The sequence below is a fragment of the Zosterops lateralis genome (genome assembly GCF_965231275.1).
Source record: "Zosterops lateralis genome assembly, chromosome: Z".
In the NCBI taxonomy this organism is placed as follows: Eukaryota; Metazoa; Chordata; class Aves; order Passeriformes; family Zosteropidae; genus Zosterops; species Zosterops lateralis.
This window is the reverse complement of record NC_139800.1, coordinates 40,710,135-40,727,211: the sequence shown is the minus strand read 5'-3', so window position 1 is coordinate 40,727,211 and position 17,077 is coordinate 40,710,135. Positions and strand designations below refer to the sequence as shown.

Genomic DNA, 17,077 nt, shown 5'->3' with positions numbered 1-17,077 from the left:
AAAATAGTTAATCTAGTGTTCATATTTAGTCATATTTATTCATTGTACATTTGATAAATGAATTCTTTGTTATCATGATATAAAGAAAATCAAGAAACTATATTTAAAAACATAACTGCATTCACTTGACAAGAGCTTTCTGAAAATGGAGTATAAATTATTAACCTTAGAGTACAAGAGTTAATTTGAATTAATTTCATTTCCATGCTGACAATATGGAAAAATATTTTTGTAAAATTATATATAAGTTAGTAAATAGATAATGATTTTCTCTTGACTTGCAAGAAGTTAACCACTCAGTTGAGAAACAATTTCATATTTTATGGAGTGTCCTTGACATCTTTATTCACTTCAAAAATGTATTTTTCAAGGATAATTACATTTTTCTTCATTACATATGAACTGTGAATACTCTATGAGCTTTTTATAGTGTTATCAGTTCCTTTGTGTGTGTCTTGTTCAATCTGTACCGATTTTGACAGATATTTTTTGTACTATTGGGATAAAGTCAGTTAGCCCTAATGACTTCCCGAAGGTCAACAGCAGCCTTGGCTTTTTTCTTTTTGGTCTGGATTGTTCATTGGAATGAATTGCAAATAAATTAATAGAGAGTTTCAGCCTAAGAGTAAGAGTAAAACCAGAAATGGTCAAAGTACTTTATAGCTCCAAGGAAAGGAAGACCTACCTTTCAGCATATGAGAACATTATTAGATTTGAATAGAGGCCAGATCTCTTCTCACATGGTTTTATTAGCTATTTATACCATCATCATTAAAACACAACAGTCTTAATATATGGGGAAGAAATAAAGGACAATTTACTGTGCACAGGTGGATCTAGAGATGTTAGTGATGGAACTTCATACCATATTGAAGTAACATGCAACTGTTTCTTTTAGACATAGCATTATACATTATCTTTCATTTCTTTACTTCTAGGGTCTGAGGTGGTTGGATTTGATGGGAAAAGTTGTCTAATTTACACATTAAATAAAAAACTCATTAATGCACTGAAAGATGTCATTTCTCTGAAGTTTAAGACAATGCAAAGTGATGGAATTCTCCTCCACAGAGAAGGACAAAATGGAGACCACATCACCATGGAATTAACTAAAGGGAAGCTGTCCCTACTCATTAATTTAGGTAACAGCTATAGTCTCATAAAGTCTAATATAGTTATTAGGCATTATTTGACTAAAACTTCTCTTAAACTGTTAAGTGGATTTTAATGTATAAAGTATGATAAACTAGCAGTATATTTTTTGAATAATTATATTTTTGAATGAAATTAATAGTTTTTATTTTTCTTCTTTCAAGGTGATACTAAAACTCATCCTTCTAATGCCCAAATTAATATTACGCTGGGCAGCCTTTTGGATGATCAACACTGGCATTCTGTTCTCATTGAGCATTTTAACAATCAAGTAAACTTTACAGTGGATAAACACACTCATCATTTTCATGCAAAAGGAGAATTCAGTTATTTGGACCTTGATTATGAGGTGTGAAAATTACCTTTCCTTTATTACATTTCTTACCTTTGTTATGCAAATGCACTGAAACAGGCAAAGGAAACAAAACTTAAGGAAGTTTGTAGTCCTTAAGACCTTGGGGATTTTCCTGTCTGTTAAGGGAATGAATCAAACAAAAAGATATGTTCTTGGACTACAGATCTTCCACTAGACTCTCAACTCAGTATATTCAAAAGACCATCTTTTTCATCTCAGAATTCATTATTTTAATACCTTTGTTTCATTAGAGCTGCAAATGTGATAAACAATATTGTAAACAGACTGAATGAGATCCAACTTAGTGCTATTATTTAATGAATATTAATGTTATGAATATAAAACTTGATGAAAATTGAAATATATCAGCATAAAACCGTTTTAGAAATGTTTATATCAAGATTTTAATTCCTGTTAGATCTGAAAATTATACTGTGAAAAAATCTTGCTTGCACAAGTAGTAGATTCATGAAAAGTAGTATATGTAGTATGCTGTGAAATTTTCCTGCCTGTGGTTAAAAATACCACTATTTCACAACTGTAATGTGATGACTGGCTGCTTTATGTTTGCCCTGTACTGCTTGTTGGATAAAACAATGAGTGATAGAGTAGAATGTCTGGAACCCGCAGACTTTATTGTATTCATTCCAATTTTTAAGTGTTTAGAGTAAGATGTCATGCTGCTCTGTGTCTGCATTATTCCATTTCAAAAATATCTGCTCAGAGTTTCTGAATGTAAATCATAATATCAAAGTTTGGAGGATCATACCAATTAAAAAAAAGAAAAGCAAGAGAGAAAATAACTGGCTGACAAATAGATATCTTTCACTAAATCAGTCAATAATGCAAATTAAATTTTCCTCTTGTCTACCACATACTATAATTTGAAATACGTGTTGCTAACACAAGTAAAAAGAAAGCATAAAAACATTCAGAAAAGAAAAAACTACTGTTTTTATGATTGCATTTCTGACTATAAATTTTTATTAATTTAATAACTTTTTGAAATATTATATATTTTATTTTAGTTGATTTTTTGGGTAAAATTATTTTAAACATTAAGCAAAAATTTAAAAATTAAAAGTTAATAATTTAGACTGACCTTTTTTAACTATGTTGTCCAGAATAGCTTTGAAATGTGTGAACTCAAATGTTCATTTATACTGGAATCCTATTTCTGATGGTGTCCAAGAGTTAAGACATAGGCTAGAGCAGAACTAAGGTCTCTCTTATGGTGATGCTTTTCTAAAACAATTTACTGCTTTCTAGTGGCTTTTGCCTCAGGGCAGGGTCATATTTAGACAGAATGATATTCTTGAATTTAGTAGCTCTCAATGGGTTATTATTTTTATTAAATCTTCCAATCTCTTTCTGAAACTAAGTAATTTTACAGCACCATACAAAGGAACTGCACAGCCTAAGCATTTTGAAAGGAAAAAATGTACCTCCATTAGTTTGTTTCAAATCTGTCCTAGAATAATGTATTTTAATGCACTTTTGTTCTCTATTGTGGTAGTTATGGACTGCGCTGAGTGGAGAAGTTAGGCTCAAGTTTGTAAAGAAATTGTTGCTAATTTTCTTCTCCCTTTTTACACTGTTTTGCATAGTCTCCATGTACTTGGCCTTGTCCTTCTCCTTGGTTTTGCAGCTGTAATGGACCCTGAAAACTGATCAAGGCACTGCTCAGAGACATCAGAAGAAGAAAAAAAAGCCAAAATGTCAGAATTATTTGCTACGTACATATGACTTGATATAGCCTAATTTTTGTTAGCCTGTTCTTTTAGTATATAGATGTGATACAGTGAAATACACAAGAAGCAACAGATGCATTATAGGCCAGTCTTTGACTTCTGCTCTTACAGTATTGTCAACTTCTTTTCTTAGACAATTACTTAACAGTATTATTGATTTCTCTTCTCTTTCTAAGCTTAGCTTTGGAGGGATCCCAGTGCCTGGAAAATCAGGGACAGTATCACGGAGGAATTTTCATGGGTGTTTTGAAAATATTTATTATAATGGAGTGAACATTATTGACCTGGCCAGGAAGCATAAATCTCAGATCTACATTGTGGTAAGAGATTTATAATTAAGAAAGAATAAATAACTAAAACAGAGAAAAAGATCATAACCACTTTCAAATTCAGCCTGTTAGCACACATTTTGAGTGAAATCTATGTCAGGTAATAAAGGAAAAATAAAGTGATTACTAAGTTGGGCTGTTTTTCATTTTATGCTGTGTAAATTCACTCTAGTAGAAAAGGCAGGATGCATTTTATTCTTGAGGTCTTTAGCTGATATTTAGATGTGTCTGATATCACAGTGTTGTGTGCTATTTAACTGGTTGACAAAATTCAATGAGTAACAAGATGCATAAGAAACCATCAAATCTTTGGCTTTGTACCAGAGTAATAAGAATGGCCTGGCTAATAACACCAGCAGTACATTTTAAAAGTTCTTTATTGCTCGGGACACTGATATGCTTTACTTTGTCCAGAGCATTATAATTTTGATAGATAAGTTCTGATTTTCAATTTATACTGACCTTTGAAGACCTGTAGTCTAGGTTGGTGTGTTTAATGCATTTATTGTGACCAACAGTCACATGGCCGACAGTCATATTATCCAAATTCCTACTTTTTGGAGAAACAGTTCCAATAAAAGAACAAATGTCTTCTGTGTTAAAAAGGCTTTCTAGAAATTTTACTAAATCTTTTGCCATTGGTTTTAGTTTTTTTTTTTCCTCCTAATACAACAAGGGTCATCTCTGCAACATGTACTTATTCAGTAGCAGAAAATCCAGAAGTATCATAGAAGTCAGCTCAGAATAATTAAAAATATATTAAATGCTTTCATGATCCCAACATTTTAACTTGGATTTCTGTTCAGAATACGAAGATTCAAATTTGGTTCTGTCATAGAAGAAACGGAGAGGTGTCGCTTCACATGTGAAATTCACATGAAATATTCCAAAATTAACTAAGCTGGTACCTCTGCATAGTATTCTCTCCATGATGCTTATGAATATTGGGCAATGGGGAATTATAGTAGGCTCTGGGTGGACTAGTGGAAGAGCATCTGTGAAATTGTCTGTATTAGGAAATTTCTTTATTTTCATGTCAAATGTTTTATATTGTTGTGCTAGTTTCAAAACTATTTAGGAGACATTTCATAATGTAAATATTGTAGAAGGAATCTGTTATCACAGAATCCCAGTTAAATAGGCACTTTACTGGGGAGATCTGCAAATGGCCAGCTTGTAGCATTTAAAAATGTTTATTAATCTGATGAGTACCTTTTTACTATGTGTCAGTTTTGCTGACCATGTCTGTACAGCTGAGTTCATAAGACAAAGCTTTTTCTTATTTATGTGTTTTCCTTTAATTAAATGAAGACCCATAAACTTTAATACTTTGCCACACCAGGGACTAGTGAGTATTTCTCTTAAATTGATTTTAAAGCTTCTTACTGTGTGGTCAAAGTTTTATGCATGCTCAAAAGTTTAAAACCTCTTAGTGTTGAAGAGAAATTAAGTGTATTTTAAATTCCAAAACCATTAATCTTTATTAATCCTTTCTCCAGAACAAATTAGTTGTATTTCAAATAGTGTCAGCAAGTCATTAGCTTAGAGTGCACAGTGTACTACTATCAAGCACCATAAACTCTGACACCAGATGCAAAAAATGCATTATTCCCATTCCAGATTTCTGATTTGCATCACTTAGTACAAGTACCGATGTAAGTCAGAGTTTCTCAATGAATTCAACCACAAGTTTACCTAAGACACAGTTGTTTTCAGAAGAAGGTAAGCACAAAGTAAATGCTAGGTGCATAAATCCAAATCATCATCTAGTCTATATGCTTGAAAATACATTTCCTCTTAAATTAAGTATGTGTTGAGCATTTGTAAGTAGCAAGAATTTATATGTAGAATTTTTCTGTTTGTGAAAACAAATACTGGAGTTGGTGCACATCTCCAACTGCATTTATTTGGAAATTGTTTTTTTTTTTTCTTAAATTTAACACCATCCTAAACAATCAGTTCCAGCTCAACATTTTTCTCTGCATCCTAGCATTTAGACCCACGTAAGTGTTTACACGCAGTCAGTGGCATGGCATTTATTTGTCATTGAAGAATTTGTCAAGTCCTTAATGCTTACAGAGGCTGAGCCAAACTAGGAACAAAGCAGGTCTTTCTAACTTCTGAAGTAGCATTAAATTGGCCTCATAATTTAGGAACTTACATCATTCCCTCAAAGGTCCTTGCCACTTTTTGTATAGGCAGATGAATCTATTCTGCTCACACAATTGTGTTAACATTTCCCAAACTGATGATGTTTATGTTTGATTTTTAGACTAATAGATTCAAGTACTATGCACCATATTTTGAAACTCTGCAGTTTCCATGGAGAAATTCTCATTACTCTTCCTAATGCCATATTTGCTTTATTTCTTTCTAGGGTAATATGTCCTTCTCATGTTTAGAGCCACAGGTGGTTCCTGTTACATTTCTGAGCTCCAGCAGTTTCCTGGCACTGCCAGGCCCATCAGGGCAAGATGAAGTATTTGTCAGTTTTCAGTTTCGCACTTGGAACAAGGAAGGACTTCTATTATCCAGTAAACTGCACCAGTCTTTAGGTGGTTTCCTCTTATATCTGAGTGATGGGAGAGTGAAAATCAATCTTCATAAAACAGGAAGAGTACTGAGTGACATCGCTGCAGGTAACAGAAATGAAGAAAAAAAACCCCAGGACTTCTGTGCATGAAAGAAAAAAAAAATTAAAGGTTATTTACTTGGTACTTGTTTCTTGACTGATTTTTTTATGATTAGTTTGTGTGAAACTGTGCTTTAGTTGTGGGAATTTTACACCCAATTATTTCTAAATGCTTTCTTTTCTCACAAATATACCTATTCTTTTTTTTTTCCCATGAGTGAGCAGAAATTACTTGCAGTAATATAGACTGAAAAATTGAGTCCTTAGCTTAACATGCATAATATGTACAGCTCATGTGTATAAGCCAGGAAATCTAAGCAGCTTTTTCAGTTGTCAAGTGTAAGGAATTTAGTCTCTTACTCTGTCAAGCTAAGTCATTAAGATGGTCTTTTTGCAATTTGTCAGTGCTTTGCAATGGTAAGAAGCAACTAATTCTTTTATAAAGTTATACTCACTGTAAATACCCCTTCTATTATTTTTTAGAGTTCTCAATTGCAGAGATGTCCATTCAACTGGGACAGTGGATGCCCAATACCAGACTGTGTTTCAGAAAACCAGGGCAAGTTTGAGTTTATGATAAAAAAAGGAAAACTTGAGGAAAACCTGAGAGCTAAAGGGTCATTTTTGTAGTTAAACACTGGACTAAAACTAGATCATGTACTTCCAGGCATCCCAGAGGGTAAAACAGATTTTCAGAAAGCTAGTACCTTCTAGTCTTCTGATGAATAATTTCAGCCTTGGCAAACAAATATGTCAAAACAAAAGGATGAAGCAACTATAGTGATACACATTCATGTTAGAGAGTACTCAGTTGGGATTTGAAGTAGATTCCAGCTTTAACTTTCTCTCTCCCTGGCAGGAATGGGACAAACTCTTTCACAAAGGATCTCCTCAGTTTTTCTGAGCACTGTTGACACTTGATGTGAGAACAAGACTTGTTGGCCCAGTCAGGAAGTATCTTTCTAATTATCAGTCTTTCAGGAAATATAAGAGCAGGACAAAAAAGCATCATCTCCAACTTTGAAGGCTTTTTATAAAGTGCTGATATCCCGTAACATATCCATGTAATATTATCATCACCTTCACCTAGCAGCACTTTATCAGTATTGTACTATTCTCTGACATTCCATGTATCACAGCTGCCTTAGAGCTTCTCATTATTTATGCAAACAAATTGAATTTTTCCCTCTACTTGTAGATGGATTCTATGACGTGATATGAAATGACAAGTCCTAAGACAGGAAAAACTGCATGATAGAGATTAGGTGGATAAACAGGATTACAAGGAATATATGAGTATTAGAAAATTGAGTCTTGGGTTGGAGTAGTTTCTGTACAGACAAAAATTACCAGAGTCCACTAGCTGGAGGAATATATTGTGAATTTGGATGAAGAAAACACATTTGTGATTTCCAAAACATCATTTGATCTTTGATTTATTTTGACCCATACACAAGCATGTATTTTCCATTTCATATTCATAAAGCAGAATATTAGCAGTGTAAAAGAGGCCAAGTTAGTTCCAGTTATGTAATGAATAACAAGTGAGAAACCCCCAAATTAGTTATTATCAGTATAAATACAAAATAAGAATCGACTGATCTAAATTGTTTTCAAAACTTACTAGGCAGTATAATGCAGACAAAGTGAGCAAAGCAGAACCAAGCAGGACAAAGAAACAGCCACAGGATTTGAACATGAGGTCTTAATCTTTGTTCTATGCCCCTGTTTCTTTTAGATTGATTCCTTATTTTAATTCCTCTTAATAAATGAAAATGCCCTTGAGGGGGAGGGCAGGGGAGGCCAGGGCAGGGAAGGGAAGAAGAAAGAGAGAGAGAGAAAGAAACTGCTAAGTTCATTATATTTCTACAGGTATATAATGATTGTAAGTAAAATTTTAAACTGTTGATTATTTTAACTCAGAAAAAGACTATAAGCCTCTAATGACCACAGATAATGTTGAAATTTACATAAATGCTTTGATCCTTTTCTTGTGGGTGATAATGGGAATGGCCCTGGTATTTTTTATTTTCTAAAATAACTGATTCACAAAGACTACCACTTTAATGACAAGAGATTTCCCTAGGCTTACCATTTGAAAATGTCAATTTCTTAGTAAGAATGTCAGTGGTATGTAGTTAGCAGTGATGAATTTGGCTTTTTAGGAGTTATTTCAATTGCTGTTCAATTAGGTGATGTATGTTAAAGAAACTGTTGCTATACACTGTTATTTTAACAGAGTGGCTGATGATGGTGGCACTTTTAACAGCTCTAGGTAGACTTGCACATGGTGCAATTTATTCAATTTCAAAGCTGAAAAGCAGTATATAAAATATAAGTGTAAACATCCCAAAATAAATCTTGACAGTCTATGCTGAAACAGAATTTAATGCTCTCATGCTAGGTTATGCTTTCTGTTCATAAAGTCTAACAGGAGGAGTTGTGTTTGTCTTTTTGAAGGCAAAAGCTACAGCAAAATCATCTTATTCTCTTCTGAGAAGGAATTTATTTAACAAAACAGTATGGGAAACTTTTCCTTGAGTTTTTGAAGTGTTTGTTGTAGCAATCACTGAGGCAATTCAAGTCTGCATTTGGAGACTAATTAAATTATGGGTGGTTGGACAGAAGATTTGCTCCCCTACAGGCAAGGACTTTATGACCTGACTTTCACATGCATGTGCACACACATATAATATTTGATAATTAAAACCAAGCATATTTGTTTGTGCACAAGTCTTAAATTAATTATCCTGTGTTTTTGAAGAATTTCTTTAACTATATAAAAACAAGGAGAATGGCATGTTAGTTCATAAGTAATTAGGTTATAGTAAGTTCTATCTTTCTTTTGCAGAATGGTTGCCTAATGTCTTTCATTTGTAGCCTCTTTTGCGCATCAAATAGTCACAAATAGATTTAATATTCACAATAGATTTTAAAAAAAAAAGAAAAATCAACACAAAGTTATTTTGATTTGAATTATTAGACAAAATTGAATTACAATATGTGTAAATGTTAGATCTTATTACTCAGTTTCTTCTATGGCCCTCTATTTCTATCCAGCCTTTAATTTCCATGCAGTTTTTAATTAAGTGATGTAAATAATAATGGGATTTCATTGTTATACTTCAGACTAATCTATGGATTACTTTCTCTAAACTTTTTGTTGTTGTTGTTTCCCACTGATCTCCTAATAATCAATATACACTGTATTTTATAAATGTGTTCCTGAGGTCAGGTATCATTGTTCTGCAAGACATCCCATAGACCCTATTTTAACCCTTAGGTTTAATGGAACTAAAAGAAAAAACAGACATTTTGTTTAACAGCTACCTTATTATATACTAAAAACTTAATTGTTTCTGGTTAAGCATTTTTCTAACTCATCGTAGAGCAGCAGACAAATACAAGTTTCAGATGCAATGTAGATCTTAGTAGTCCACTGGCCTCTTTCACTTAGACGTTGTACCACTTAGTTCCTCCACACAAGCAAATATGAATTTAGTTAAGGTTCTCAATTCAAGGGCTAAAATGAACAGTTTTCATCAGAGTGTCTTGTGCTCCAGCAATGACATTCCTTAGTTCTCAGGCTTAATAAAAGGGATTTCTAGAAAGTCTTAAGTTCAGCTACATGAAAATTGTTAAATATCTCTAATCATGCCAACCTCTAAGAAGGGGAAATAAAATAGCCAGTCCAAAATCATATAGTAGGTCATTAAGGTCAATTACTATCAACAAACCAAAAAGTGCAAAATTCAAATTATTAATTTTTCAGTAATCAAAACTTCTGATAGTCTGAAATACCATTATTTATATGTTAGGACAGTCTCTTATCTACCTTAGCAGTCAAATATTGCAAGGTTTGGAATATGGTTTACCCACCAGAACAAGAAGCTACTGAAGCAGGATTCACAACTAAGAATTAGAAGTAGTTTTCCTCGTAACAATTAAAATAAAGTGAATTATTTCTTTAAGAAATAGTTTATTGTTAGATTTAGTATTTTCAGTAATGACATAGGTAGTGAGATCAAGTGTATCCTCAGCAAGTTTGCTGATCACACCAACCTGAGTGGTGCAGTTGATTCAGTTTAGGGAAGGAGTGCAACCCTTGGTAGATTTGAGGATGGAGGGTGCTTGATAGACTTGAAGAATGGACCCAAGTGAATCTCATGAAGCTCAACAAAGCCAAAAGCAAGTTCCTGCACCTGGGTTTGAGTGCCCTCCAGTACCAGTACAGGCTAGGGGAGGAAGGGATTGAGAGCGGGCCTGCCAAGAAGAACTTGGGGGTAATGGTAGATGAGACCCCACCTCAAGAACTGCTTCAAGCTCTAGGATCCCCAACACAAGAAAAACATGGTCCCTCTAGAGGGGACTGGAGTAAGGCCATGAAAATAATCAAAGGGATGGGGCATATCTCCATGAAGACAAACTCAGAGAGTTGGTATTTAAATTATGGCAGTCAACAATCTATGGACCCTAGTTATGTTATAATTTATTTATAATTTTTATGCTAACAATTTAAGTTATTTGATCCTTCTCATCTTTCTCTTTTTGTTTCTTCTCTTTCTGCTTGAACATGTCAACTCATGGACTGTTACTGCAGCATATACAACATGAAATTTCAATAGCAAAATCACAAATCACAAATCATAGACACTCTGTGGTCAAGAAAATGCTTTGACTAATTTAAAGGCTGTAGTCTTTGTTCTTCACTGAAAGAAATATCTCTGTTCTGAAGAATATGCAAGAACATGATTGTCTTTAAGCTATTACTAAAGATAATAACGTGGTGACATGCTGCCCTGTGTAGAATTTATTTGTGTATATACGTAAGCGCTTTCCAGAATCAGGGTTATAGGCTTATTGCTTTGTGACACCTTACACCTACACAGCCAGAAGTAATGTAAATTTGTGGTTGTGGCTAAACTCTCAGAATATTTTTCTATACCTGTCCAGTAAAAGAGTCAGCTCAAAGCAAAATTATCTTGTGACATTGACACGATGATTGCTGAAGCTTTTAGCATCTACAGTATTTTACTATTTTGCCGTGTTGTAATATAATGACTACTTTTTATTTTAAAATATGGAGAAATCTTTTTAACAGTGTAATAAAAATACGTATTATGTGTAGAGTACTGTATCAACCATCACAATAATATTTTAATGATAACTTCCTTGGATTGGAAGGATACTCTTTGCAGTCATTACATTAAATAGATGTATTACAAACAATTAGGCTACAAAAATAGTACTACAGGACTAAGACTTATCCACTGAAGTACCTTTATTTTTTATTTATAAAATGTGAAGATAGGTTCTGTTTTCACAAAAAATGCTTGTGCTTATTAAGTTCTTTTTAATTTCTTTTTCATTTGAGATTTTATGTAGGCTGTGATTGCACTCCTGGTTCCTTCTCCTTTCAAGTCTAAAACATTTAGATAGTGTAACAATAAGTGAAAATTTATACTAAATCTTGGGATTTTTTTTTTCTTTCAGGTGCTGGATTAAATAATGGCCAGTGGCATTCTGTATCTCTCTCTATCAAAAGGAATCGTATCAGTGTACGAGTGGACAATGATGTGACCTCGTCTGCTCATGCCATCATACCTCTGCAGATTTATTCAGATGTTTTCTATTTTGGAGGTGAAATATTGTTGTTTGTTTATATTGGCAGTATCCAACAGTTACACATCAATTTTTCCTGAAATATCTAATCAAATGAAAAGAATTGTTTGGCTTTTCAAGTCTTTCCAAGTCTTCTTTGCCTAGCTTGGTTAGGCACTGTTATGATGTTTTTAGTTTCAGTTTCCTTTCAATTTTGCCATATTGGTTAGAATAAATCACAGCTCTGAACCCTTGGTCACTTTTTAGATTGTCAAAACTTGTGTGATGTTCTATCTGATAACTGAATATAGTCTAGCTGGTAATCAAACAGACATGCAAAGGTTTCTCTTGCTGCAGACTTACTGTTTTGCTAAATGAATATTTTGGAGAATCTTCCACTGGAATGACTTCAAGTGTTCACCTTAGGCATATCCTTACCCATGTAAATGCCCTTTTTGTATGATACCTAGACTTTCTTTTGGTTTTTTTTTTAACCAAAAGTGGTATAACTTTTCTATGTTTGACAAATATAATTTGTGCCTAAAAACTTATATGTATATTTATCTTCATTTCTCTAGGAATATCAACAGTCATCTATCATCAAGAGATTATGTAACTAATAACATGTATTGTTACTGATAGAGTGGAACGGGTTATCCTATCATTAATATAATTCTTTTGGGAATGGGCTTCATGATAGCAATAATAAACATTACCTGAGTAAATTAGAAACCTAATACTCCCTCCCTTTTAAACATTAATGGTCGAATTATTAAATTGTTAATTATTTATTAATAATGCTCAAATTTCTGAGAAAACTGAGAAGATTGTATACAAAACACTAAACTAGTATGGACCCTATCATTGTCCACAGATCACTTGCTTTGAAACAATAGGTTTTAAATAAATTTCATGCTCACAGGCATACTGTTAGTACAGTAACTGCTACCTGAGCATTCACATGAATTTTCACCTCTGGCATCTACTCTTTTCTAGCAGAAAAACCCCTTGACTTAGATAATAATCAGTGAAATCAGAGAAAGATGTAAAATATTAGGATTGAATAACACTTCTATATTGGTTCAGGTTCCCAGATCTCTGATTAGGTGATTTTTATCACTGCAGGGTTGATGGCACAAATGAACAGTTTGGAAGGGATGTAGGCAGTTACAAAAAGCAGCATATTCAATTAAGTTGTACAAGGGCACTTCTATTTGTGTTTTGCAGTGTGGAGAGGGCAAAATAATTCCAGGAACACTGGAAGTACCAGCTGCGTGTTCACCCCTCAGATTCTCTGATCTCAGCCTTATAGCTGAAATCTGCAGCTCATGCATCTAATACAAAGTTAGGAAATGCTAGATGTGGGTTTCTGAGTTTAGAAATTATTAAATTTTTTATGTTATATACCACTGTCAAAAAGCAGACAATGCATTTTTATTTTCTTTCCAAGTTTATATGAATATTTACTGTGTTTCTACTGTTTGTTAAAATATGAGTATCAGCCTTTCAAGGGAGATGTCCTGGGGACATGATGATTTGTTTACTTGTTTTAATGCATACAAGTTATGCAGGAAATGTGTATACTTAACTAGGAAAACATGTGGTAAACATGAAAATAATTTAGTGTTATGTCAGCTCAATTTCTAGTCATGCCATCATCAAGGATCTGTCACCTCTCAGTTCTTGTAATAATAGTCACTGCAGTTATAAGGGGAAATGAGATCATTTAATATTGCAATAAACACATAATATAAATTTAATGATTTGTTCTTATCTTTAATATCCAGTCTACAATTGTAAGGAAACACAATTTAATTAATATTAATTGTAGTTGTCTCTTATCTAACAGAAGACATTTTTTGAAAAAGAGACACCAAGAGAAATATCTGACATATTTTGTGAAATAGCTATGTCTAAAAATTGTAAACTTTTCCTATTTTCTCTGGCCTTTATTTGTTTATTTATTTATCCATTATTTATTATTTATTTATTTATTTATTTGAACTTTATTTCATTCTTAAATTAGCATCATATTTTTCACCAGAAATGACAGAATTTATGTTACCGTTCTACTGCAGAATGCTGTAAAGAGCATGTGGTTAGACCTGTAATTAATTTGCCTAGCTATGTGTGGTGCTGAAAACTTCCCGTGCTCCTATTTTGACTTTTGCAAGTCAGCATGTTTTTTGTTCTTAAAGCAGCACACCAAGAAGATAATTAAAAGTTTGCCTTTAGAAACATAACAATTTCGAACAGTTTGGTTCCTGAACAGTTATACACACTAAAAATCTATTAACTTGTTAAATTTAAGTTTTAATTCATTTTCTAATCTATATTTCTCAAAAATATAAATATGCTATTTATGTTGTTGCACACTCCTTTGAGTTTTCACTGTCATTTTTCTTTTCGGTATCATAAGCCTCTCCACTGTCTTTACAGGACTTCAAATTACCCATTAGCTCTGTGCAACAGAAAAGTATCTTAAAACTCTCTGCTTCCTAATATCCTGAAACAAGACAGTCTTCAAATGCTGTAAACTAGAATGCTGTATTGTTGAGCTAAGATCAAAGGATGACCCTTGTGCATCATTGCAGAAACAATAATAATACTCTTGGAAGAGAGACAAATAAAAACTAAGCATTGTAGTGCAGTATTTAGCTGCCACTGAAAAAAAATGGTTCAATGGATGTGGTTTAAATCAAACTGGAATTAAAAGCATTTATTTATTTATTTATTTATTTGCTACAAAAGTTTAAATTTTTGGTAGTCAGTGAACCAGGCATTTCAGGATTAGTAAGACAATAGATAAACCACAATATTGGATTCTTGCAGTGTGGACACCCAGATGATATGTAGCCGAAGCCTCTATTCTAAGCAAGTCTGATTAAACCAAGATGCATACGGATGTTACCAGTCAAGACTTGCACAGCTGCAAAGATAGAAATCTTATAAATTCTTGGGGCAAGCTGTTCTGAAATGGGCCACTGTCACAGTGAAAACACTTGTTGCTTGTGTCTTATGCCTTATGATCCAAATTTGCAGGTTTTTAGTTTTGTCCTTTACCTCTTATCCTGTCACCAAGCACTGCTGGAAGTAGTCTTGCTCCATCTTTTCTGTGCCGTCTTATCAGATAGCTTTATCTTCTCTTCTTAAGACTGAGTAAGCCCAGATCTCTCAGCCTCACCTCATAACTGCATTCAGCTTCCAGCCATCTTGGAGGCCTCTCTCTAGGACAGTCATGTCCTTCCTGTCCTGGGGAGCCCAGAACTATAGCACTCCAGATTTGGCCTGCCATGTAGCAGGAAGAACCACTTCTGAACACCTGCTGATTGTGATCAATCACACATCACAGAATGTATGCCCTCTCACAGCCTTCTGTGCTGCAGGAGCACTCCCCCAACTCATATTCCACTTGATGGTCACTAGGATCTCAGGCCTGTCTCTGGACAGTTATCCTCCAGTTTGGATTGTTGCATGGATACGTTTCATCTCATATTAAAAATCCTGAACTTGTTCTAAATGAATTTCATGGCATTCTTCTCCTGATCCCTTTGAGTTGCAGCCCTGCTCTCCAACATTTTGTCCCTGCCCCTTGTTTGGTATCAGTTGCAGGCTTGCTGAAAGTGCATGCTGTCTCATTGTCCAGGTCATTATTCAAGATATTATAGATGTAACTACTGATCTCTGAAGAATCCTCTGGTCAGTGATCATCAGGTGCACTTTGCAACATCAACTGACTGTTTATCCCACCCATATATATCATGAATCTGGTGATAAGGAGACTATAGAAAACTGTCAAGTCTTTGCTGAAGTATGCAAAGCTCAGTGCTCTCTCTTTATCTATACTGCTTATCACTTCAGAAAAGCAAAGACCTCAGTCAGGCATAATTTGATCTTGAAGCTAAAGTTAGCCAGTTAACTTCTTGTCCTTCACATGTTTAGAACTGACTGTAAGAAGTTTTGCTCTGTGAATTTGCCAGGCATTGCAATAAGACTAACTGCCCTCTAGTTTCTTGAAGATGGGTGTAATACCTGCCTTTTCCAGTTATCAAGAAGTGCAGTATATTGCCAAGACCCTTTGAGGATTAAAATGTTAATGAATTCACAATGATTATGGCAATTGTTAAAATGGTATTGACCGGCTCCTGCAGCACCTTCAGGTGCACCTTGGGCTCATTGTTCCTTTACTACATTATTTTTTTCATATTCTGCTAGGATTATGGGAATCCTAAGGATCAGTGTTTCTAGTGAAGAAAAAGACCTTGAAATAAACAATTCTTCTCTAGACCCTTGTCACTAAGTCCCCCGCTGCATGGAATATATGGATAATACCCATAATCTCTTTAGCCTTCCTTTTCTTACTGTTGAACCTACAAAAACCTTTTTGTTGCACTTCAACTTCCTTGGCAAGTTCTATCTCCTCTTGGCTTCATAACTGCATTCCTAGACATGCAGGTAATGTCTTTGTATTCTCCTCTATGTTGCATGTCCCTGCTACCACATTGTGTGGGCTTTCTTTTTCTTTTTGCACTCACTCATTAGCTCCACGTTTATGTTTGCAGGCCTTATGCCAGACTTGCTTAAGTGTTTCGATATTGCTATGGACTTCTCTTTTGCTCTGAAGAGCTTTTTTCTTGAAGCTATCCAGCCCTTTTGCTCACCAAGTAAATTTCTAATTATATCCTCAAAATAAATCCTGAACAGAAAAAAATTGGCTCTTCTCAAGTCCAGGGCTCTAATTCTGGAGTTTTATTTCTTTCTCTCTTCTCTGTGGCTCATAAACTCCACAGCTTCATCTTCATGTTTGCTGTAACCAAGACTATTTTCAACTTTTACATTTTCACCCATTTCTTCCTTGTCCATGAGTTGCCGGTTCAATGGAGCGTCTCTCCTAGTTGAGTCATTGATGGTCTGCAACAAGAAGTTTCAGTGCCTTACAAAATCCTCCAAACAGCTGATAACTTAATACTGTATTTTTTTTTTTTTTTTTTTTCTTATTTGACTTTACTTGTGACTTAAAACATTTTCAAATAATGTGACCTTGGATTGTAACCAAACATTCTGGTACTAAGATCTCCCAGTCAACCTGTTCCTATCTTGATTCCACTCATTGCTTGGGAAATTTTGTTTAGATTATCCTTTAACAAAATTTTTAGTAATGTTTTGCATATGCTTTAAAAATTTAAGACTTCAGAGAAGTATTTCTTTTCAGTCATGCAACCATGGCTTATCTGAACAGCTTCTGGCTAAAGTCCTC

The 17,077-nt window shown here is 34.1% G+C and overlaps 1 protein-coding gene across 1 annotated transcript in view; it reads left to right on the top strand.

Moving 5' to 3' along the window:
- CNTNAP4 (contactin associated protein family member 4) overlaps nucleotides 1-17,077 on the top strand; it is a gene marked incomplete at both ends in the record, with an annotated part of 202,905 nt that overhangs the window by 136,560 nt on the left and 49,268 nt on the right. The window contains 5 exons of the mRNA XM_083883231.1: nucleotides 939-1,142; nucleotides 1,317-1,501; nucleotides 3,435-3,578; nucleotides 5,965-6,226; nucleotides 11,713-11,859. Of these exons, the coding sequence (XP_083739357.1) occupies nucleotides 939-1,142; nucleotides 1,317-1,501; nucleotides 3,435-3,578; nucleotides 5,965-6,226; nucleotides 11,713-11,859 (942 nt within the window). The remainder of the gene's footprint in view (nucleotides 1-938; nucleotides 1,143-1,316; nucleotides 1,502-3,434; nucleotides 3,579-5,964; nucleotides 6,227-11,712; nucleotides 11,860-17,077) is intronic.